Source organism: Cucumis sativus, chromosome 5 (genome assembly GCF_000004075.3).
Source record: "Cucumis sativus cultivar 9930 chromosome 5, Cucumber_9930_V3, whole genome shotgun sequence".
NCBI lineage: Eukaryota > Viridiplantae > Streptophyta > Magnoliopsida > Cucurbitales > Cucurbitaceae > Cucumis > Cucumis sativus.
In genome coordinates, this window is record NC_026659.2 from 23,814,169 (window position 1) to 23,840,286 (window position 26,118).

General features: G+C 30.6%; 2 protein-coding genes across 2 annotated transcripts; one reads left to right on the forward strand and one right to left on the reverse strand.

The window, feature by feature from the left end:
* Positions 1–744: 744 nt before the first annotated feature.
* Positions 745–4,660, reverse strand: LOC101218080 (fructose-bisphosphate aldolase 3, chloroplastic). Its single transcript, XM_004147071.3, has 6 exons — positions 4,272–4,660; positions 3,383–3,652; positions 3,155–3,264; positions 2,883–2,973; positions 2,394–2,663; positions 745–1,437 (listed from the first exon to the last, which is right to left on the reverse strand). Exons 1-6 carry the CDS (start codon positions 4,422–4,424, stop codon positions 1,159–1,161), a joined length of 1,173 nt encoding a protein of 390 aa, XP_004147119.1. The 5' UTR covers positions 4,425–4,660; the 3' UTR covers positions 745–1,158.
* Positions 4,661–6,457: 1,797 nt separating this feature from the next.
* Positions 6,458–15,064, forward strand: LOC101218320 (uncharacterized PKHD-type hydroxylase At1g22950). Its single transcript, XM_004147072.3, has 9 exons — positions 6,458–6,900; positions 10,783–10,830; positions 11,277–11,453; positions 11,531–11,681; positions 11,778–11,864; positions 12,750–12,874; positions 13,302–13,420; positions 14,272–14,383; positions 14,468–15,064. Exons 1-9 carry the CDS (start codon positions 6,601–6,603, stop codon positions 14,501–14,503), a joined length of 1,155 nt encoding a protein of 384 aa, XP_004147120.1. The 5' UTR covers positions 6,458–6,600; the 3' UTR covers positions 14,504–15,064.
* Positions 15,065–26,118: the final 11,054 nt, after the last annotated feature.

Genomic DNA, 26,118 nt, shown 5'->3' on the forward strand with positions numbered 1-26,118 from the left:
ATTTTAATATTGAGGATGGTGGATTGAAGTGAGCTTAACTTTAGGTAGTTTTCAAGGTTTTCAATCCCTTCATTATCGTTGTAGTTGAAGATGAAAAATAACCGGTCTCTTAGGCTTGACTTATGAGACACCAAGAGAGGCAATTAGCATTATTTCAAGAGACTACATGTTTGAATCTATTTTCAAGTAGCATATAAAAGGAGATTTCAATTGTATTTTCTAATGCGCTTTTCCATGGTTACAATCAGCAATAACTTTATCAGAATGAAATATGAAATTCAGTTTGAACATAGGGCACGAGTTTATGAAAATTCATCGCTCAGTATTGATAAAATGATCATCACATGTAGTCAAGTGCACGATCGAAATCCCAATTGGAATTTTCATGCATTTGCCTGAAATTCTCATGAATTTGGCCAAAATCTTGACCAAAAATCATGGTTTTTTTAGGGTTGTTTGAAAACAATTAAACAAAACTAAAGAAGGTATCCATTCGAACGATTTATTTTCCAAAAAGATTCATTTCTAATCCATTCAATTGTGTCAACTTAAAACTTGAAAAAGAAAAATTATGTTAATAAAAGTTGACAAAAACGTAATGTGAATGGATCCCAAAACCAACTTTTTCTGAAAAAATGATTCACCAATAATTAAGGAGGTTTATGATTAAAGAGGTTTAGTATCTCACTCACTTTTCTGACTCTGTTTCTATACCTAACCAAACGAAACCATAACGCTGATAGATAGACAATATCAATAATTTTCTCCATTATTCCAAATAAAACTTCAGCATAATCAATTAAAATGTTTTTGGCAAACATAATTATTGCCAGCAAAAGTGGCCTCACTTTACAGGAAGGATAAGAGTCCTACTGCATATATTAATGCCTAAATCTCCAAAACTACATTTTCAAACTTGCCAGATTTGCCAAATCTTACAATATACTAAAGAACTTTAACTTGTAAAAAGAAGGTAGAATACAATTTAATTACTCTCTCAGTTGAGTTTGTTTCTCACAGGTCTTATTATAAAAAGCTCTCTATCAAGGGAAGAAAAGGAAAGGTTTTTAACCTATAGAGAAAAAGAGAAAATTTGTCTTCTTCAATCCCAGCACACATTCAATTTGAGTTTCGGTTGTGAAAACAACTTACCAAAGCTCAGTAAGTATATCCCTTCACGAACATTCCTGCCTTGGCATCGTCACTTTCACCCTCAGCAGAGTACTTACCAAGCTGGGCGAGGGAGTTTGCCTTTGCACGCACCAGAAGTGCTTTTTGTGCAGACTCCACGTTTTCGGGGCGTCCTTGCCATGTCTTGAGCACGGTGTTCTGTAGGGCACGAGCGTAAGAGAAGGATACGTGCCAGGGGTTGGGACTTTGGTTCATGGCATTCAGGTTCAGTGTTGCTTCCACTTCAGACTGTCCTCCAGACAAAAACTGCAGATGAAACAGAAGATTTTCATCAATAACTGGAATTAAGACAAGTTTGTTTAACAAAGGAATGCAAATGCATCCCAACCCAACCCAAACCAAGAGTCAAGAACTGTATAAAAAAGCCAAAGGTCAAAGGGGTTCATCAAGAAATCAAGATGAACAACACTGTTTTCGTCCTATAGATCTTTCAGCAGTTAACTTTTCGTTAAGTTTTAGGTTAAAAGTACTTTGATCCTTGTACTTTTGGCTTTGATTTATATGATCCCTGGACTTTCAGAATGTTCATTTTGGTCCTTACACTTTAAACTTTGATTCCATTTAGTCCTTCAAAAGTGACCATTCTGATCCTCTAAAATGGAGTAAAAATAAAAATGAATGAACAAAAATGGATACTTTTGAACGTAAAAGGACCAAACCAAAGTGAACATTTTGAAACTGCATGGACCAAAATTAAACCTTTAAAAGGAATAGGAACCAAAAATGAACCAAAACTAAAAGTACAAGGACGAAAGTAGTATTTAAACCTATAGTTTTTATCCCTATGCTGAAACCTAATCTAATTTGTAAATGTTCACTTGATGAATGAGCCTATACACGCTTCCCCCAACACTGCAAGACAATTGCACTAACCTAGACAATTTGGCAAATGAAACACTCGATACTATTTAATATTTTAAATAAGTGGCACCAAGAGTGAGATTCCAAGAAAAGAAACTTATCGAGTAGAATTGATTCCAATGAGAACATTTGACCACTAAATATTCTTACTGGTCATGAAAACTATATGAATCAATTAATACTCAACCGATAAACAAACCAACCAAACCATGATATGTAGAAGAAATCTACAGTTTCAGTAGCAAAACAAAACTTGGAGTGACATGCATAATACTGAGATGTGAGATGGGAAAAATTATGTATGCCATGGAACACTTGAAAAGGAGTTCAATTATTCATACCATGATTCCAGGAACTGCAGGAGGAACTCTTCTCCTGAGCATCTTTAATGTGTATTTAGCAATAGTTTCAGGAGAGGCCTTCTCCTTGTGCTCGGCCCCGGGTGTTACCATACTAGGCTTTAGAAGGATTCCTTCAAACAGAACATTGTTTTCAGCCAAATAAAAGAACACTTCTGACCAGACCTTTTCAGCCACTTCAAGTGTCCTGTCAATGGAATGGTCCCCATCAAGAAGGATCTCAGGTTCTACAATAGGTACAAGGCCATTGTCCTGCATTAACAAAGTTAATAGTAAAATCTCTATTAAAGAGAGAAAAGAAAATATCTTATTGTAATGAAAAATCTCTTCAAATATATGATCCTGTAACATGTATTTATTTCCAACCAGATAGAGCAAAACCCGAATTCATTAATTTACAGAATCCCCCATGATTTATTATAAATAGATAAAGTGATGGATGGTAAACAAATTCATTGAACAGCCATATACCTGAGAAATGGCAGCATATCGTGCAAGGCCCCAAGCAGCTTCCTTAACAGCCAGAGCGGAAGGACCACAAGGAATGCTAACAACTGTCCGCCTGTATGTTTAACATGATTTAGATTTTGCACAATTAACCCAGCAATATATGTTAGAGGAGAAAACCACCCTATACAAGAGGGCCTTTGAACTTACAAAAACAAGCTCCAAGAAAAAAGGCAAACTTCAACGTTAATAACCTAATACTCAACCCAAGTTCACGAAGAACATATCTGACTTACCACTTAGCAAAACGAGCACCTTGCTTATAATATTCAGCAGATCTTGAGGCCAGTCCGTCTAAGCCTTGACACCAAGATTCACTGTTAGATCCTGGCAAAGGAACCAAACCCTGAAACCCACACAACAATACAAATGTGAACGAAACTCTAGATTAACAAACTTTGAATAGTCTTGTAACAGCAACCAAAACTGTTTGATGCGTATTGAAAGGTAAAAGAACAATTCACCTTGTCAACTTTAATGCCAGGCATAATTTTTGCCTCCCGTAAGCAATCAACAAATTTCTTTCCATCTGTGGTTGATTGGTAGAGTGTTTCCTCGAAAAGAATAGCCCCAGATATGTACTCTCCCAAGCCAGGTGTGGTCAGCAAAAGCTGTCTGTAAGCTTGTCTGTTGGTTTCGTCATTTTCCAAGCCAATGGATGCTAACCTCTTTCCACATGTTGCATTAGATTCATCAATGGCAAGAATACCACGTCCAGGTGATGCAACTGATTTCTGCAAACCAAAGAATAGAGCAAGATAATTACTTAATATAAGGAACACAACCGAATTTCCACGCATTGCAGCATATGAAGGTGATCTTGCCATTCCACAACGCCATGCAATATGATTTAAAGCATAGTATAAGCTCTGAGAGTGACTACGATCTTTTTCTTATTAAATATTCATAATTCATGAAAAATCAAAGATTGATCTAGTATATTCAAAATAAAAAACGAAACCCAAAGGGGAAAAAGTCCATGACTACTACTAATATCATTGTAACATGATGATAATCATCTCACTAGTGAACAAATACCCACAATTGCAAACACCAAAACCAATCTCTCAAACGTATCTCAATGAAGAGAGGGAAAAAATACACAAACCCAAAACACCCAACTAAATAAAGATCGCGAAAAATCAACTTCTTGGTCAAAGTCATAGTAAAAACAAATCCAAACCTTGATAAAGACAGAGAAAAAAAACCCACCCACAAACGCAAACAATCAGTAAATACATCACGATCAACTCAAAACTCCAATAAATGCAAATCAAACATCAGATCCAAATCCCGACAACAACCCCACATACCCTTCCAAATCAAATCGCCACAAACAAATAAAAAACTCACCGCGGTCTGGACAAGCTCATCGGAGTAAGCCCCAGCACGGATCGAAACAGAAAGGCGTCGACCGGAAGACGACCCACGCTTCTGAGAGAAGGATTGGTGAGCAATCCACTGCGAAGAGGAAGCGTTCAACTTAGCGAAGCTCAGGGAGGCCATGGCTTCGTCAACAGAGAGAAAGACTTGATGGGGTAAAAAGGAAAAACACAGAATCGAAACGGGTTTGGGGTTGATTTTAATATGAGAGCAGATGGGAAGAGAAAGAACAAAATTATAAAAAAAAAATAGTTGGGTTCGTTTGCAATCGTAGTTTAAGTGGGTAGGTGAGTGGATCGGGGTGGGCGCGATTGACCAAAATTGGTACTTTAAAAAAGTGTGAGAGAACGTTTTTGTATTGGGAAGTCCGCCAGGGGCAAGTGTGCGGCGATGAAGATGATGTACTGCCAAACGGTCCTTGTCGATGATTTCTATATTGCCAAATTATTGGTTTTGTTCTGAAGTGGCTAACGTCAGAATAAGTTCGTCGTTAAAAGTCACTTTTTCTTAGTTGCGTTTGTTTCTAAATCTAAAGTATTTGATTACCAAAGGAAAGAGGAGTAGAAAATGCTAAGGACTTTATGAAACACTAAACAAGGTAACAAGTACAGATTTGAAAAAACAATACCCTATGTAATTATAAGTGACCAAATTTTATTCAGTTTGGAATAAATTGTATTACGAGAGCAGTCAAGAATATTCTTGGTTTCCATCCTTATAAAAATTTAATTTATGTCGTTGTTGTTATTATATATGTTATATTTAAACTATCTACTCTTGTTTAATGGTCAAGATAGGACTTCTTTCTTTTACGATAAAAAAAATTATTTATGCAAAATCCTACTCACAATCTTGACATATTCGTAAATATTTTATCAATTTTACCATTTTTGACAATTGGATGATGAATATGTTTAAATTAAACCTTTAAAATTAGATTTTATATATGAATAATTTTACTAGTGATGATTTTATCTACTAGAAAATTCGAGTTCATTTTCTTTAGTTTCAAATAATCAATTAGATACTAATTGTATTAAAATAAATTAGTGAAAATTCTAATAAATTTTTTAATATACATTAAAATGAAACAAATATTTCATAAAACTTAATTTTGTTTTTGACATCCATGTACATTAAGCATTTAACCAGTGAAAATTCATCCATTAGTTTACACACAGAAAACTTTATATAGAAATAACATACGATCACATACAAAGATAAACTTTAGAGTGGTCAAGAAAATAAATACTTAGAGTCTTTGTGGATTTTTAAAGAAAGAAAACGATATGATTTTTTCTTTTAGTTAGTAGTATTTGAGTCATTTAAGGTTTAAATAAGATAAAATTACGATTGTTTTTGTGAATTTCGCATTAACTATTTTAAACTAAAGGGAACAATATTATTTTTGGAGAAATGTTTTACCATTGAAAGAACCCCATTCCAACTAGTTCACAATATTGTGGGGACAATGGATCAAATACAAATGACTTGTTTTTCTTCTACCTTCCATTAATGCATGAGGTTGAAGGTAATAGGAATCAAATAGGTAGAGTCACATGAAGTCGCACTTGTCAAGAGGCATCCTCTTAGTCCCACTTTGTTTCCTTTAAGCTCGACGCACATGATTTGTTATTGAAGAACCTGTGAGGAAGAATGCTATATTGTGATATTTAGCTAACCAATGCCTTCCAATTAAACAAAGTGTTCCAATAGCTTTTAAGTTTTGCTAACTTGTTGAAATAAAAATCTTAAACCACGACGTCTCCAACGTGCTCAATTCAAGTGTTATTATGTTTTTTTAGTGGAAATCATTATCATGTACCAACCAATACCTAATCCATTGTTGATGACCTTCGAAATGTGAAAATACTTATATTTCATCCGTAGTTTTCTATTTATTCAAACACAATACAAAACAACTTACGAGTTTACTATCTATAATCGACCTTTCATAGACTAAAAAAACGAGTTGAAAGATATTCGACCGAGTCGTTACTCAATCAAACTAGAAACTAGTTCCAATTTGTGTCTTAGAAAAAAAAAACCATCAAATGGATTAAAAAATGAAGTTTTGATTGAAAGATAGTTTAGACGTCCACGTAATTGGTCGGGTCCCACAAGTACACGTGGACAACTAACAAAACAGAGCCCTAACCCTAGCCTGCAACTTTCACCATCTTCGTCTTCTTCCTCTCTCCCTAACCCTAATTTCAATCCACTGCTCACATTCTCTTCACACAAACATGCTTCTCTAATTCTTCCTTCACTCCTATTTCACCTCCACAGATGCGAAGCTATGTCTCTGGAAGCTTCGCTGGAACGACGAAAGCAGCCCCAAGCTCCCGGGACTGGCAATGGAAATGGTGTCGTCTCCCCCACACCACAGTCTCTCTCAACTCACAGGCTTCGTCTTCAACCCAAGGAAGATCATAAGTCGGAGAGCTACGAAGACCTGCAATTAGAATTCAGCCCTGTCCTTTTCAGCATGCTGGAAAGGCACTTGCCTCCCAATATGCTCAATGTGGCACGCGAAGTTAAGCTTCAGTACATGAGGGACATTCTACTCCGATATGCTCCTGAAGGCGAACGCAACCGAGTAAGTGTTTTAAATTGTTTATCTCTGTTTGTGTGATGAATTTTCAATACTTGTTTGCTTGGTTGTGAATGGAGAAACAGGAAGAGATGATGATTTTTTTTCAAAAAGAAATTGTTTTATAGATTGAAATCCAATACTTAGCAAATGCCATATGATCTCATGAGTTGTTAGTGGACGGCGTTTTGTGGATAAGGATTAAGATTTTTATTTTCGTTGTTATGTGATGGTGGATCACATGGCGGGAACATAGTTATTTGAATATGTAGACTTTTCACTTGGCTGATGGAAGCTACAACCGCACGTTAGTTAATTTTATTTGTACAATGGATGATTATACTTTTATGTTAATATGTCAAGCAAAAGATGCGGATAGTATTTGAACAATTTTTCTCTTCTGCTAGTGAGTCTGTGGTTTTTATTTTTGTAGCAAATTTGGTGAAAGCAAGGGGGAGGTGTCAACGTTTGTACCTTATTACTAGTTGAAAATTCTTTATGTTGGTCTTGAGCAATTATAATTGGAGGCTTGCGAACTTGACTGAGTGGTATTTGCATGCACTTTGTTCTTAGAGGTTGGAGGTTCAATTCCCAACTGTATTTTTTAAAAAAAATGGAGGCTTTGCATTGAAGTAAAAATCTGGGAACGCATAGTCTACTCCTATATCATGTTCTATATTTGATTACTTCCATGTTTCTTGGAAGTATTTCCAGAACATTGGATTAAATTTTATAAAGAAAAAAATGGAGAAAGTATGTCAAGTATGAAGAAAGATAAACAGCTTTTCCAAGAATCAAAATCCCCCTAGAGCTTACAATGGGAGCTTTAGTTAGATGAATAGTAGCAGGGGAATCATTGATAGAAGTGAAGTGGTGAACTTCAGTTGGGTGTGCTTCCTAAAAGATCTATTTAGCTTCCATACATACTGTCATTTCTTTCAAGCTAGTAGTTCCAAATCCGAGCTTTTGAAATTCTGATAAGAGCTTGACATGCATTGTGACCAAGCATTGCCTGGAGAACTTGGTGAATTCTTCTTCTTTTTCTTTTTTTCTTTTTGTTTTTGGGTGAAACACCCTACCTGATGACAAAAGGCTTAACTTTAAAGGTTTATGGACAGTTTACGGTCCAATAGTTTTTAGTTACAACTTCTTCAATAAAAAGCATGGAATCCAATTTAAAATTTACCACAAAAATTTAGAAAAAAAAATTGCTTTTTCTTAGGAATACAAATAATACGAAATATGGAGTGATTTTGAAAGATACTTTAATTTTTTCAAAAGTATTTTCTTTCTAAGGCATATAATGAGTAATATGAAATATATATCAAGTGTGTATTTCTTTCTTCTTTTTATTTTATCATGAAACAGAACCGCAAGATAAAAACGATTAACAAAAACAAATATTGCTACCCGGTTTTGTTGTTTTTCTAGATAAGTATTGTAATCAACAATATTAATTTGTATTATGATAAACAACGTACCATGTCCATTGTACCTCTTTGGTAGTTTAAATTTTGCAGCCGTTTGACTCATAATAATTTCAACTTTATTTTCTCCAATTGGAAGTCAGTTTGCTACATCCTTAACTTGGTCCTTGGATGTTCTTTTCTTTTCTTTTTGGTCAATCCCTTACCATATGTGAAATTGTTTCTATTTAAATTAACTCTACTAATTCAATATTTTAAAATATAAGAAACACGACTGTCACTGAGATCCATTAATGAGAAATAGGAAAGTTTGCAACTACAAGTACATCACAAGCATGAAAACTACCCACAGGGAGCTTTTTAGCTTGGACTCTAGATAAACTCTCACGTTCTAACCAACTATTCTTTCTTAGCTCCAGATGCTGTTTTATCTAGGTGCTTAATTTCTGGCACAGTTGCATACGGGCAAGCTGATTTCATTTAGGCGTGCACCTAATTAGATCCACAGTTTTAAAAATACTTTTTATGGTGAACACTCTTAACACGTTTCTTTTGTTAGCGATGATACACCATGCATCTATTATTTTGTTTGTTAGTTTTGTAGAAACTTCTCATTAGTTCTCTTAACTTATTTGGTCGGTCAGAAAGGTGATGTGAACCATGCGTTGAATGGTATAATATTTGCTTCACTAGGTGCTTCATGTACTTGGTGGTTAGCATAGTGAACCACGCGGTGAATGATATAATATTAAATTTGTCTTCACCCTCAACTCAAGCTTTTGGGTTGATTGGTGATTGAAAATGGTATTAGAGTGGGTTGGTTTAGGAGTCATGTGTTCAAACCCCTACATTGTTATTTGATTTCCTTCCTAATTAAAATTGATTTTCATTTATTGAGTCTTCTTCATATTTCAAGCACACATGTGGAGGGGAGTGTTGAAAATATAATATTAAATTTTGGGTCGATTGGTGATTTAAGATTTTCACAGGCCTTCAAATAGGTATTAATTTGTTTCTTATTTGTTCATTGTTGCGTTCTAATCACCCTTTTGTCATCCTTGGATGCTTTTTGGGTTGGCATTTCAAACGGCAAGCTGCAAATTTTGATGTCCTTGTGGTCATGAGTGCAAATCTTAGTAGCTATGCATGTTAAATATAAAATATTCTAAATTCTTCTCATCTCTAACCCTAATATTGTAAGGTTAGATAGTTATATTATAAGATTATTGAGACATGTAAATGGGTCTAAACACTTTTGAATTATGATTGTTAATATTGTTTTTATTGAAAGAAATCCTCAATTTTAATTCACATCCTGTTCTAAATATAATTTACATTACATTTACAAAAAGAATTGCATCTGAATTTTGTTCTCAATGCATCTCTCAAGCAAGAAGCTTGTTTTCTTAAATCACATTTTGAGGCTTAAAACTTTGCTAGCTAATGCATGAGAAATTTAATAGTTGAATATAATTACATGCCTCATTCATTCGTGTCGCACCGTTTTTTGAGGCGTAACTGCTTAAGGGCTTTTGTAACTTTGTTTGCATTGTGGTTATACAATTATTGAGATCGAAATAGCTGGGAGAACGAGTGTCCTTCTAGTTGTTCAGCCACGAAATGGTTTATCATTCTTTGCATGACTGTATCCTGTTTCAACAAGTTTCTTGAAGCCAGCGGCTATTTAACAGCGCTTCAAAGAAGTCCTATCAATAATTAAATGCTTCAAAGAAGTTCTGTCAATTATTAACTATCTTTCAAAAATGGCTTATCTACCCTTTTTCTTTCCAGTGATTAATGTAGTTACCCATCGTGATTTATGATATCTTTACCCATTAGCTTCTGGAAATCTACATCTTCCACATTGTGGAGCAAAGTATTTAATATTGTGCCTGTGATATTACATGATTTTGATTTGTCAATGTGCAAAGACGTGAATGCTAGCTTACTTGTCTTCCTGAACTTGTTTGGCTGTATGCCTTCTGTGATATGGTTTTTGATGTTTATAAAGATTTTCACTTCATATTGTAGCTAGTTTTGGTTTTCTAAAGAAAAAAAAGATTGTCAAGCTAAATTTAAAATTTAAACCTGTTGGGTGATGTGATTTTTTATTATTTATGTATCTGTTTCTTTATTCGTTTCCTCTTGGCTCCTACCATGTGTTTTACTCGTATCCTTGAAATTAGAGGAACATGAAGCTTTAAGTAAAATAAAGAGGCAGAAAGAGAGAAATGAAACTTTGACTGTGAAGGAAATAAAATTGCACAAAGTTTTATTTGAGATCTTCTACTTGATATCACATTAAATTAATAAAAGAGAAAAATATTATAGATCAAAGTTAACTTTATCATTTCATTAGCCAATGGAATTCGAGATGTTTCTATGTATTTTCTTCTACCAAATTCTATTTTTCTCATCTTAAATATTCTGTTACCCACAATTTCATGTATTGAATTATCAGGTGCAGAGGCATAGAGAATACAGACAAAAGATTATTTCAAACTATCAGGTAAATGCAAGTCTTAGCTGCAACTGAATTAGTCATGCTTAGACTTGTGCAAGTATTTATGGAGTCCTTTCTTATATGCTTCAAAATCATCTAATGACATAAATTTTACATTATAAATTGGAATCTTTGACTTTTGAGTATTTACAAGGACCACTTTCCATGGTTTGTCCTAATGGTACTGGATATCAGTGGAAGTTGCAAAATAAGGTTTTTGAAGGCTATGTTTTCCCAAGTAAAAAAGAAAAGAAAAAATGAAAACTAGCAATTTGTCTCTGGGCTCGTAATGCATTTTTTTAACCTCTTATCTTTGTTAATAAAATGCATTGAAGTAAGATGAGATCTTGATATTTTTGTAATAAATCTTAGTTTACATTTTTTTATTCCATGGACAGTTACTTAAAGTGCTTCCTTATATATTCCCTGAGTTGCTATCCTACTCTGTGCAGCCATTACACAGGGAGCTTTACAGCATGCATGCTGCAAACTTCTTCGTCCCCTCATTTCTCAAAGCTATTAATGAGAATTCAGAGGAGAGCTTTAGACGCATCATGTCCGAACCATCTCCAGGAATTTATAAATTTGAAATGCTTCAACCACAATTTTGTGAAAAGCTGTTATCTGAGGTACCATAATTTAAACTTTGTTAACTTTTCTTACTTCCCTGAGATTTGGTTTCTGTGTAATACTATTCTCTTTCTAGGTGGAAAGCTTTGAAAGATGGGTTCACGAGACGAAATTCAGAATCATGAGACCAAACACAATGAACAAATATGGTGCTGTTCTTGATGACTTTGGTTTAGAGACCATGCTTGATAAGTTGATGGATGATTTTATACGTCCTATATCAAGAGGTAATACATTTGAGGGGATTGCTCCTTGAAAGTTGTTTTCATGTATAATGCAAGAGCCATTATTTTTCTCATGTTTTTGCTTTTGGTGTTGTGTAGTTTTCTTTCCAGAAGTTGGAGGAGCCACACTGGATTCCCATCATGGTTTTGTTGTAGAATATGGAATTGATAGAGATGTGGAACTTGGTAGGTTTTAATACGAACTACTTCATTTTCTATATTATTGTTCTCAAGAAAAGAAAAACCCTTTTGTTGTAAATGCATTTGTTAAATACACAATTGCTAAACATATGGATCCCTGTTGTGCTTCCACTCACTTTTTCTCCGATCACTTTTTCTCCGATCACTTTTATGGTTAGTTTTTCTGTAGGCTCTTGTATTCTTCCGTTTTTTCTCAATGCAAAACGTTCTAATAAAAATATTCTTCATTCACACATCTCTTGCTTCTACTTTAAGTTCTATATAATTTATTTTTATCATGAAATCTCATAAATATTCGCAAGGACCCTTTCTTTTGGTCACTTGCATCTATTGTATATTGATACATTAATGCATTTTAAAATATGCTCAGGCATCAATTTTAGTCCTTGATGAATAAACCTCCCTTCCTCTCCAGGGAGAAAGGCTCTATGCAAAGAAGCATTTGGTTGAGATTTTTTTTTTTTTTGGGGGGGGGGGTCAAATTTTACCTTCTATTCCTACACTTGGTCTATTTCATCCTTGTATTTTTTGGAAGTTTTAATATACTAATTTACAATAATGAATTTATCCCAAAAGTTCTTATTGTTAACTAGTGGTGTTAAATTTATTGGAAAATTAATGAAGCATTCACGTAGTGCTATGGCCTATGTGTTACTTGACACTGTTTTCAACCCCGTAATTTAATTTTTGGTCCTTTGGTTTAGTTTCCTATTTATTTTTGTCTGTAGTTGTTATTGCAATCAGTAAATTTATGACATCTGTTTTCTTGTTTTGTTGCTTTCTTGTTATTCTTCTTTCCTAGAGGTTTGATATTCATTTATTGACATTGAAGCTTTTAATCAATTTTGCTTGAAAATTATTTTACTGTAGGTTTTCATGTGGATGATTCGGAAGTCACATTGAACGTTTGCTTGGGTAAACAATTTTCTGGTGGTGAACTGTTCTTTCGTGGCATCCGATGTGACAAACATGTTAATACAGAGACCCAATCAGAGGTATGCTAATCTTAAGGACAGCACTCTTTTTTCTGTATTTGTGGTTCATTCATTTGTATTTCAAGTTGCTTTGTCAAATCCAACAGTTCTGTGATTGTGAATCCTTAAATTTTCTCAAGATTCTGCATACATAGTGTAGCCCGTTTTCATTCATCGAATGAAATCATAGCGTAGGTGCTTCTGAATCTGGATATTAGTTCATTAAAATTAACCATTAATTGCTGGGATAATTAATATTTTTTTCCATAAGAATAAAAATTTGAGAAGTCTGGAGATTAGGCCTATGGTACATGAAAGCAAGTGTACTTCTCATTTTTACCTGACAATGCAAGTGTCTGGCTTTACATTACAAGATCAATGAGTAGTCTTTCTTAGTAGTTCGCTGTTGTGGGGTGGGTGAAATTTACCATAACGGTCTTTGTATTAGGAAATCTTTGACTATCTCCATGTTCCCGGGCATGCGGTGCTTCATCGTGGTCGTCATCGGCATGGTGCTAGAGCTACAACATCTGGGCGTCGGGTCAACTTACTTTTGTGGTGCAGAAGGTATTTTCTCCTTAACACTTCAACATCTTAATGATTGCCTTATTCCAAGTAAAACTAAGTGGAAATGGATGCGATATTTTGTTCAACATAAGCCTTGAATGTCAGCAAGTGATAACTAGTAATCTTAGTACGATGTATATATTTATTAGGTATTATATTGGACTTTTACATGCCATTCAACGTTTGGGCTGATGCCAAGCACAAGATTAAGAATTAGCTTATACTAGATGAATTGGGTTATTTGTATGTGTGTGTGTATATATTTTGACCGGACAGGAATCAGATTACTGTATACTGTGAAGTTTTCTGTTATATAAATATTTTTTTTTTCTGTAGCTTGAATCTGAGCGCTAAATAAATGCTAATGTGATGCTTACTCATGCATTTTGCAGTTAGCTGAAGGCAGTTAATGATTGATGCCCATAAAATATCTTTTGACTTGAATTGATCCATTCTCTTTTTGTTGGTTGGCTTAAGTTGTGTTTGGGAGTACTTGTTTTCTTAGTAGAAGCATTTGTTGTAAAAACATTTTAAATTATAATTAATTTAGTAAAAAGTGTTTAATAACAAATCTTGTTAAGGATTGGTTCAGTACATTTCATAGCCTTTGGTGCTTCCTAGTCAAGTAGTTCAGTCAAGAGCCGGCCAAGAGCACTCAACGAGTGCAATGCTTTCTCACAATGCACTTTATAGTTCTTATAGTGCTTTCAACTTTTTCTAAAAAGCACTTTTTGTTAGTTGATGGTGTTTTTGAGTGAGAAACGCAATCACATGTACAATATATCATATGCTCAGCTGCCTTCGGTGTTTTCCTCACTTTATTTCCTCTTTTTGGCAAAATCTTGTTGTAGTTCTGTGTTTAGAGAGTTGAAGAAATATCAAAAAGATTTCTCCAGCTGGTGTGGAGAATGTCAACGTGAGAAAAGAGAAAGACAACTCCTATCAATCGATGCAACAAAGCAGGTAAGATCCTGTCTATAACAGATTTGAGTACCGCTTTTAAGTTTTTGCCTAAAGTTCAACCTGGTCTATATCTCATATCTCCAGGAGTTACTTAGAAGGGAAGTAAAATCTCCTCCTTAAGCCAGGCTACAAGGTGAAAAAAAAACTATGGTTGAGAGGAAGAGCTGTAAATTTAACCAAAATATGAAGGATGTTCATCAGAACGAAGTCTCTTCTATCTTAAAGCTTTCGCCATGTGCAGGTAATGGGTGTTGTCCTGTATTATTTATTGTGCTGCATTACATTTTGGAAGTGTAGCTGTACATTTAAAATGTTGTTGATAGGGGAAGTTGTTATTATAGCTGTCAGAAAAATTTAACCAATTAGAAACCCGTTTGTGCCAAATTGGGAGTGAATTAACATGTAATCTTTAGCTTCTGATGCTTCCTATAGGTCGAATTGAATATTCTGTTCATAGTGCAGCAATTTTATTACACTGCTCATCAAGTCGAGGACGGCAATGAGATTGGATATTAGTGTGGCGAAACAAATTTTGGTATTGAGTTTTTATCGTTGGAGAGCATTTTAGATGCTCCTTTTAGCTATGGCACACAAGTATGTGTACAACTCTTTGAATGTTTGATATCATTGGTTCCTTGATTTCGATCATGATTGCCCCATGATCGTTGCCGGTTGTCGTTCTCTTTGTGTTTTTCTTCATTGTTGCTGCTATCTTCCTTCTCTCTCGATCTCACAATAAAGTGAAGAAAAATCTCTGAAAATTATGTTGATATCTAGACCATGAAAGTACAATAGGGTAAGAGTAATTTTGTGTCTTATTTTGGTAGTCTTAACAACGCTTTTAAATATAGGACTAATGCACAGATCCCCCTCACCCTAATGTTTGTAGAATTGCTTCTTGAAAGTTTTGGTTGTAAAATTACTTATTAATACGATTGTTCAAATCATCATCTACATATATAGGACTCATAAATTCATTGCCATGATTTATTATTTTCATTTTCCTCTGATTTAGGTAAAATAAAAATACTCCTATAGCTCCTAGATCTTTCATTTGGAGGGTTTCCTAACGTTTCCCCCCCAAATTGCAAGGTGAAGCTCTTTTCTTTCTAATAGGAAGAAAAGTACCTCGTCCAAACTAGGGTTGCAAGAGAAAATCGAAAAATAGACAAACCTGCTTAAATTGACTGAAATCGCCTCTCGGTTCAGATTGAAACCGGTCAGCTGTTTTAGGTAAAAATAAAAAAAAAAGCTGAAATTCTTGGGTTTGGAAATGGTTAGGCAAAAAGAAGAAACCAAGCTGACTGATAAGAATAAGTATGAAAAATGTTGATTTTAACTTCAATGGGTTCATTGGTAAGATTGGTGGGAAAATGCCTCAAAATCTCCAAAGCCTTGAGTTTGATTATGGGGGAATGCAACATTTTAATTTTACATACAAGAAAAGTGCACTAAGCTTCTTTATTCTGCAAAATTAGAACCTGACTAAACCGTCAATTAGTCATCTTGGTTCAATTTAGGTTCTTCAGATTTCTTTCAACTTGAGTTGGAATGAACCATTTCCTGACCCAAACCATCACCAATTTACACCAAAAACGAGCGTGGCGTTTGAATTTGTGTATAAATGCCTATAATGTACTATTGATTATTGCATACAATACAAATTAAATCGACAAATTATGAAATAGAAACCATAAACAGTAATTTAAAGACAAACTTCATAAAATAAATGATATTTGAAAGAAAACTACAATAACTTAAAGGCAAATTTTACGAAATAAATGATATTTGAAAGAGATGAGTCGGTTGATGTTAAATTCGTAAGATGTGATTCTAACTTTTGAAAATTAACTTTCTATTTAAGTCAATTATTAATTTTTAAAACAGATTGGGTTCAACTCCTAATCATAACCATTGTGTTATAGACTACCTACATTGAATCCTCAAAACTTTATTAACTACAAAATCATAATGATCTAAATCTTTTCATCCCAATATTTTTTACTCAAAATCTTTCTAAGATTTTTTGTCTCCTTTTAGAATAATCAAGTTTTGATGATAACCCTAATGCATTTTATATAATTATTTAATCATGGTACATTATTTAGTGAATGAATGTGTATCATAATTAAAGACAAAAGAATAAAAAAGAATTAATGCAAATCATAGTTTGGATCTCATGTTGTACAAATCAAATAAGCACAAACAAACCACAACCAAACAACTTTTTTATTTGGTTTCATGTATGACTCTTTTTCTTTTTTAAATCGAAAAGATAATTGTTTTACTCTACTAAACACGACTACTATAATTCAATGTCTAAATTCTTGACATAAATAATAATGTCTTAATTTTCTATAAATTGTCAGTTTTATAGGAATGTCAATAAAAAGGAAATTTTGGTATTTTACTTTTTACCAAATACTACTAATCTAAATCAATATTTAAAATGTGGATGTCCCAATTTTATAGAAATGATCGACCAAAAGTTGATGTGGGGTGGTTTTGAAAAAGCTATAAAAGCAAATAAATGTTTAGAGTTAATAATATAAATATTTTACGTTTTTTTTAACGAGTTAAATTGATTTTAGTGACATTTTTTGTCTGTTTAGTGAAACTTTTTTTATGAAATAATAGAAATGTTGATTCACTATTCATATTAATTTCGAATTCATGAAAATGCAAAAATATCGATAGATATAAATATCAACACGTTAATTCATGTTTTATACGGGTGCTCTTAACATGCATCACCTATTTTTTAGGCTAAGGAAAACAATATTATAAAAAATATTAAATTTACAACTTATTTCCTTTCAAGTTAATTCGAATTAATTTCAATTATATTTAATCTTTTCAACTAAACCTATGAAGAATATTAAACTTGCATTCTTTTGTGATTCTTTTAATAAATTTTTTGCACTATTTCAAAACATTTTTCTACCTTAATTGGTAAGGTTTGGTTAAGTTTAACAAAAGTAAAAATGAAACAAAGATTATTAGTAGCAAAGTTTCAATGTCATGAAAAGTTTAGAAGACAGATTTTAAGTTAAATTACAAGTTAATATTCATTTAGTCCTTAATAAAATATTTAATAGATTTTTTTAACTTTCTATTTTTATATATATTCAATAAATTTTTATACTTCAAAACTTGTCTAAAATGTTCTAAAATTTTTAAATGTTCCTGCAATATATCTGAATTTTCGATAGAATGTCTAACAAGTTTTTGAATCATTCCACCGTTTTGAAAATTCAAGAATGTCGAAGCACTAAAATTAAAATTAATAAACACAAAATCAAAAGTTTATACTTATTATTCTACACGAAAACTTGTAATTGACATCAATCCTATTAGAATTACTTTCTTTCCTCCAAATTTTACTTAGTAAGTTTATTTGCATGTAATTTGTTTATATAAAAAGAATATGTACATGGAGTATTGGTATATCAGTTGGGTTCCTTGGACAAAATCAGATGTTTAAGAAGAAGAAGAAGAAGAAGTATGTATATTTTAGAAAGGGAGGCCCACAATTAATGTTATTTATTGGGAATAAAAGTGAGTTTGGTTTCAAAGAGTAAGATGTTTTGATTTGATGCAATTAATAACCTAACCCAACCTCTCATTCTTGTTTCCACAATCTTCTCTTCACATTTAATTTCTCCAAAATATCATCACTCAACTCTGTGTATTAAAATAAATTAAAATGTTTTTTTAGTATAACAAAGACTGTATCTCTTTACAATATTCGCTATTTAAAACAATTATATCAACAACAACAATGTAATGACCAACGAATGACCAACGAGTAGTGTGAGTCTATTCATTTTCTTCCTTTTTGACAAATCACACATCCATCGATATCACAACTAATATTTTAAGTGATCAAAAGACTTTTGAGTCTTTGGCTTAGATGATTTAAACACTAACACCATTACACCTAAAATTGTTTGTGGGTGTTACTATCAATATTAAGTATTAAAACACATATTTGCAAAGGTAGTCAATGTTCTCAATTTTTTCATCACATACTTACAACTTTGCTTTTCTTTTCTTTGTTTTCCTATTCAAAATTGTTGGCAAAAAGTTCAATATTTTGTAGGAATTTTAGTGGAGGAAACAATAAAACATTCAAAATCTTGTAGCCTTTATTATATAAACTTTTATTTTTTTAATTTGATCATAATAAACAAATTATTTACACTTCATCAAGAACAATTAATCATTCAATTTTTTATATGATAGGTAAATATTTTTCAATTTTGCTATTTAAAATAATATTTCTATTTTTTTTTGTATTATCAGTCAAATTTTACTATTGATATAGAAAAATTATCAAAAATAGAATATTTAACCAAAGATTTTGAATTAACAATAATTTCTTCTGGTCTTCTAGTAGTTTTTTTTGTTGGAAGGATAAATAGTTTGTTAAACTTTTCCTATTGAAACAAAAAAAAAATTCCAAAATTTTGCCCACATATTATGGATCGGAAATTAAATAAAAACCAAAACTTAACTACTTAATTAAAGAGATAAAAAGAAGCTTTTAAAGATAAAAGAAAAACAAAATGGCAATTTCTTTTAATATTGCCAAAATGATAATTTAAAGATAGCCATTTTAATTTTCAATCACTTTTAATATTGCAAGCTTATCCATTTTCATCCATAAAGAGAAACATACATATTTCCATAATTTTCTTTTCTAATTTTTTTCTTTCCCAAATAGATCAAATATACAATTTCCATTTAGTGTAGTGTTTTTTCTTTGAAACACTCTAATTTGCCATTTTGCATTATTATTGTTTTTATTCATTCACGTGAAAGCGAAATTTGAATGGGACTTAATTACAATCATATGGTAGAGAGAGGGAGAGAGAGAGAGAAAGAAAAAGGTGTCAAAATTAGAATAAAGCCATAGTATACCCATTTAATGAAGAAATATGAACATTATTATTATTTCTTCATTTGCATTTGCATTTATTGAACTTCTTCATTCACTTATGAGATGGGGTTAAAATAAGAATTTTCATGTCCATCAATAAACATAGCTAAATAGATGAGATCCGTTATTATTTCAAATGTCGATAATTTAATTTCTATCTTACAATTAAGTAGAAAAAAACTAGAAAAAGATAGCCAACATCTAAGAGATAAAATGATTGAATCTCCCGATTTGGTATTCGAAAAGGAAAAATAAAATTAGGAGAACATAAACACAAAAAAAATCATAGATAGAATCGGTATATAATTTTAATTCATTCTAACATTTCTTTCGATTTACATTAATTTAATACACTTTTGCTTATTTTCATACCTAGAAAATTAAATTTAAAATTATTAAAATGCATTTGAAATACATTATTATTCTCAAATTTACAATTTAGAAAATAGATTGATAAAAACGTTTTTTTTTGTAGTATATCTTTTAATTCTTTTTTATGTAAATAGTTTAAATATAAATGAATCTTTTCAAAAACAATTTTACATGGTTGAAAATATAGAAACTTTTGATCGAATCACCTTTAATTTATAGAAGCCAATGGTGTTTTAAGTGATTATTTATTATATAGTAAAGGTTTAAAGTTATATATATATATATATATATATATCACTTTCTTTGTCCAGTTGTTTCTGAAGGTTTCTATTCCATTCGATTTATCCAAATAATTAATTTTTTGTTTTGTCTTTTCCAAATCATTATTGGAATCCAGATAAACCCTATCATTATTATATTATATATTATTGGGAAAGTGAAAACTTAGGTAATTTAAAATATAATTCCAAAACAATTGTAGTTGAAAATTTTTCATTTCTACAAATCATCCAAAAATGGTAGTCTTAATTTCAATTTTTTTTATCGTTATTATTTAAACTAAAATTCAATTACCATTTTCACAAATATATTTGATCTCGCAATTTATTTCGAAATTTGCCATCTAATTTGTTGTATACAGTTTGATAACACATTTGTATTAGTGGATTCCTACTCATCCATCAATAATAATATAAATAAAAAGTGTTTTTTCTTTCTTTTTTTCTTTTTAATTCAAATGAATGTGGTTGGAGTTTGAACTTAATCTTATTATGTTACTTTGTAGGATTCATTAATATAAGTAAGGATTCATTACTTATTATGAATGTTTACATACTTTTTCAAACAATGCTAATGATTTAGGTTGATAGGATGGTTTGAAGTCTTTTCGTTTATTTTAATTGAAGATCACACTTTTGAAACAAAATAAAGTCAATAGAAAATGTTTTAATCTCCGAGCTTAGGGCCTTCATGAATGTTTTTTTCAAAAACAATTTTGAATTAATTAAATTTAAAATTAGTTGAAAATACATTAATTAAAAGAATATACGAACTAGAATAATATTTTAACCTAAAATAAAACAAAAAGAATAAAATAATTGATTTTTTAAAAAAAAAAACTCGTTTTAATTCCTCTAAAAAAACATATAAAATATTTAATGGACTAAGACTTTATTGTAATTGTTGTAGCTTTTAAAATAATTGTTACTAGTTGTGTTTCTAGAAAAATCAAATAAGAAAGAAAGGAAACGAGTGTCCGTCAAAAAGGGATTGTTCTAACTTTTAAAACTTACGATCTATCCAATACTTTTATAGAATATATTTTATAAATATTTTTAACATTTTTATCATTTACCATCATTTTTTAAATTAAAATGACTGAATTACTAAAATTTAATTAAGTGTATAAAATATTTTTTTTTTATCATAAATGTATTTATTTAGAGTCAAAAGGATGTTTTCAAATGAGTATTTATTAAATAATTGAAAACTCCACTATGAAGAAATTAATATAGTTAATATGTTGTAGAAGTTAGGTACTTGACCCAAACATAAAAACTAAAACCTATCCCTTAATCATAAAGTCAAAAAGGTATAGACTTTTATAATGCTAACTTTGAATTAAATTATAATTAAACATAACATCAAATAACAAATACAATTAAATAGATAAGTATGGGTTTGAGTGTGGAACAAACTTAATTCCATCCCCTACATAAAGTTGCTATGCTAAATAATAAAACTAAAATGTGATCTTTTCACTCTAGTTTTATTTAGTTTAATTACATCTACTTATTGTATATTGTGAATATGACAAAATTATTGATATCATGCGACTATCAAAAAATAATCATAGAACTATTGTAGGGTTATTATTGTAGTATTATCATACGGTAATTATAGGATTACTCACTTTTAAATTTATTATTATTGTAATTTAAAAAATACAGTGATATGAACTCTATTATCATAAATTATTTTGCTATTTTTGCAAGAACTCATTTTAGTTTGATCTCTTCCATGTTCTATTCCTTCCAATTTTACAATTTTTTGTTTGTGTGTTTATAAAATTCAATGTTTCAAAATTTGCATCCAATATAATTTAGTTATATACTGAATTGGTTATCTAAAATTATAGTAAAGATAGTTTGAATGTCTCTTATACTTTTGAGGCATCTTGAATTTTAGATGGTTATACCATAAATGAATGTCAAACAATTTTGGGTTTATGCATTCTTAGTATTATATAACTATATATTTTAGGCTAAACTATACTAAAAGAAATCTCATTAACTTTTTCCTTTCTAAAGTGTTTAAAATATTCCTATATTTAATTTTTTATTTCTTTTTCAAAAAAAATTATCTTAAAATTTTTTCTTTTTTCTTTTTAAAGTATACAAATATGGTTAAGTTAATTTTGGATGGAAGCTATTAGTGTTTTGTTTTAAAAAATATTTTTGGATTTTTAAAAGTATAAAGAATATACTTAAACTTGAAAAAACATTAAAAAGTATTCTTATTATTACCATATGAACAAAATTGTTAATATCTTGGTGCAAAAACAATTCTAATTTTCTTTTTATTGGTCTTGACGTTTTTTTTGGTACTAAGATGTGAGGAGATTATTATTCGAATCATGAACCTTTATGACATAAACAAGTGAACTATGTGTGCTTCGGTTATCCATCGTTAGCACATTGATCAATTTGTTTTGAATTAAAGTTTTCTCTAGTTCGAAAAGAAACTCCAAAGATGGAATAGAGCAGAAAGGTTGAGACTTTAAAAGACATTCCAAAAGGAATTCAAAAAGCAAAATTGCATAATACTCAACTCTTGATGATCAAGTTCATATACAACTTCAAGACCAAAAGCACTTTAAAGACTAGACGACTTTCAAATCCAAAAACTATAGCTTTGAGAATAAGATGCTAAACTCTTAAATATAAAATTCACCTCGAGAAAAAAAGAACAAGAAAATAAATATTAAACTAAGTTGAATGGTAAAATTTCATACAGACCTATAAAAAAAAGAAAATTATCTAATAACTTGATTTTCCTGTTCTAAATAAATGTTGGAAATTAGAAAAAGAGACTAATTGAAAATGTGATACTTTCATAATAAAATTGAAATGTGTTAGTCATGTTTAAATGAAAAGGAGAAGAAAAAAAACTATATCAAATACTTCCAAAATTAGTTAAAAGCATAAAAGTCATAAACTTCAGCTCTTGACATTTTTTCTTTTTATAATTTTAAAATGTTCATTTTAATCTATGTAATTTAAAATATAGTTCGATAATTTTAATTTCTTAACAGTTTTGATTTCTTAAAAATAAAATCAAAATAAAGATTCGAAATGAACCAAAACTAAAAATGTATTTATTTTTTGTTTTAATTCAAAAGATACGTGCCCTGAAGAGAGAAAAGAAAAACGATTTTCATTGGTAATTATTTTATATTTTAGAGCTATTTTCTCCCATTTTTCATTACAATTTTTTTTTCAAAACATTTGATTTCTTGGGGTCAAATTCTAAATAAAAAGAAAAAGTTTGTCAAAATTCATTACCCTCTAATTTAGGTATTTAGATTAATAAACGTTTTAAGTTAATATTAAAACATGTATTCCAAAACCGTAATACCATAATAATAATAATAATAAGTATAAGTATAAGTATATAAAAAAATAAGAAAAAATGTACAAGAAAAAGAATAAAAATAGAATTAGATTATGGTACACAAAATTGTTTTTGGTGATGCGAAATTCCAACCCAAGACGAGTTGAATATTAGAAGGAAAAATTAATTAAGTGGTCCTCTTACCTCTTATATAAAACACCCACCAAATTCCAATCTCTCTTCCCTCCAAAAAACAAAAAAGAAAGAAAGAAAGAAAGAAGAAGAAATCGAATCTCTCTCTCTCTCTCTCTCTAACGGCGGCTTAAAAAATAATATGTAATCTCTCTCTAACAATGACATCAAAATGACCTCACTCTTTTTCTCTCTCCAAAAACAATCTCTTTATGAAAAAAAAAAAAAAAAGAACAATATATATTCAATTTAAACCATAAAATAAAAACTGCAACTTTCATCATAAATAAATGTGGTAAATGCAATTGTTTAAGTTTGTGAAGCATAGCGTAAACAATTGTTTAAGTTTAGTTCGAACACAATAAATATTAAAGTAAAAAGAGAAGAAAGAAAAGAGAATTGTTTAAGTTTGTGAAGCAGGTAGTGAGTGTATAATTGAAGCTGAAGGCGACTCTAAGGTAATTAATTAAACCATAATAATCATCATTAATTAGCATAGCGTGGTCGGTGAGATACGGAAATCTTTATGGACCGTCCTGATTTCACCATCAAACACATTGGCTATTAATATATATAAATCATGTGGCTCACAATTAATTTAATCCTAATCTCACTCCCCCCACCGGAGATCTCGCTAAATCTCTTTTCCCACAGAGATATTCCTCCTTTTTTTCTTCTTCTTTTTTATTAATCTCTTTAACTAATTAAATTAATCAATTATTTATTTATTTATCCTCTTAATTTTAATCTCCTCCACCGTCCAAACCGCCATATGCCCTTTTCTTTAATACTTTCACATGAATGTTGGAATTTTTGGGGACACTTTTTTTTTTTTTTTTTTTGAAAACTAATATTTATTTTTTTATCCACCTTCCTTTTTTGCTCTTTTACTTGTGTTTCTTTAGGGCAGGGTAGCCTTGAATTAAAATTTCCTCCATATGCCTTCTTTTTTTGAAACCTATGTTGGTATTATTATATTGGGAAAATATGATACATATAAATATGTAAGAAAATGTCACTTCTTGTATAAATAATTAACATGTTAAAGAAAAAGAAGTCTTTTTTAATTTTGCCATCAAATGAGGAATATATTTTGCGATGAAACGAGGAATACGATTAGCTACAAAATTTGTCTGTTTGCATTACTATATTACCTAGCTAGTAGAAAATTGGGTAGGTCACATTTTGAAGGAGACAACTCTTCCCTTTTCATTAATAGCACACAAAAATACATTTTCTTTTTTTAATATCTTGATGCTCATTTTGGTAGGTCGAATTTAATAACTAGTTTTCTTTTTTCTTTTTTCAAGAATTAAGTTTATATAAAGTATAAACTTTCTTATTTTGTTATCACTTTTTAGTTGTGTGAGTGTTTTTCTTAACAAAATTCTTTTATATCCTGGATAAATTGGTTTGAAACTTTTTAAATTATAGAAACTAATCTATGAAAAAAAAAAAAATTGACAGTATTTGATTATCATTTTATCTTTTATTTTTAATTATGAAAAAAGAAGTCTACATAATCTATCTAAATTCCTTGCTTAATTTGTATATTTTTTATATGTGTTTTCATAAATCAAATCAAATTTTTTATATTTTAAAAGAACCCTAACAACGACAAAATAAGATCAAGAGAAATATATGGGCACAAAAAATTGTCAACAATATCAACTTCATAGGATTTTAGAATAGTACTTTTTAGGTAAAAATACAAAGTATATATATTGTAAGAGAACTCAAATTCAACCATTGAAGCATGCACCACGTATATAACCAATAATTATGAAGAGAGAGTACCACACATTTCTTTTCTAATCATTTGGGACCAAGTCTATTTTCAAACTAATTTATATTCTTTTAAATATGAACTATATATATAGATATATAATTTAATTATTTAGTGTAGTAAAATTTAACGTTTTTAATTAAACTTAGGGTGGTAGATCACACAAGAAAGAGAAATAACGTCTTGTTTGACTTGATACAAACATTTTAAAATACATAATTTTAGTGGCTAAAACTAAGTTTGCTTCTTAAATATGTTTTAGATTTACGCCGACTTTCAATAATCAAATGAAGAGAAGAAGAGAGAATTAATGCATGGTTGGACTTAGATTTAGATGTTAATTAATAGTGCAATTGAATATTAAAAAATATGTAAGGGTGCATAAGAATTGAAAAGTATGACATCTTATCAAGACAAAGGATTTAAAATTAATGTAGAAAAACATTGGGGAAATTAAAAAAAAAAAAAATATATATATATATATATATAAATAAAGAAGGTGGTGTGACATTGACCAAATATTGAAAGGAGTTGGAAAAAAGGTGCAATAAGCTCCACAAAGATGGAAACGCGTTTTAGTGTTTAGAAACAAAGCTACAAATTAAAGCTACAAACACAACACATTTCTTCCACTAATAAAATACTTCCTAAAGATCTCTCTCTTTTTTAATTCATTTCTGTATGTATATGTAAAGAAAAAGAAAAGACTTCATCCACCGGGAATGAGAGCCAAATTAAAAGAGATGCCACATGCTTGTCTTCTTTGGACATTACACCTTCCATGTACAATCTCTCTCTCCACATTTCTTTTTTTCTTGTGGACCTCAACCT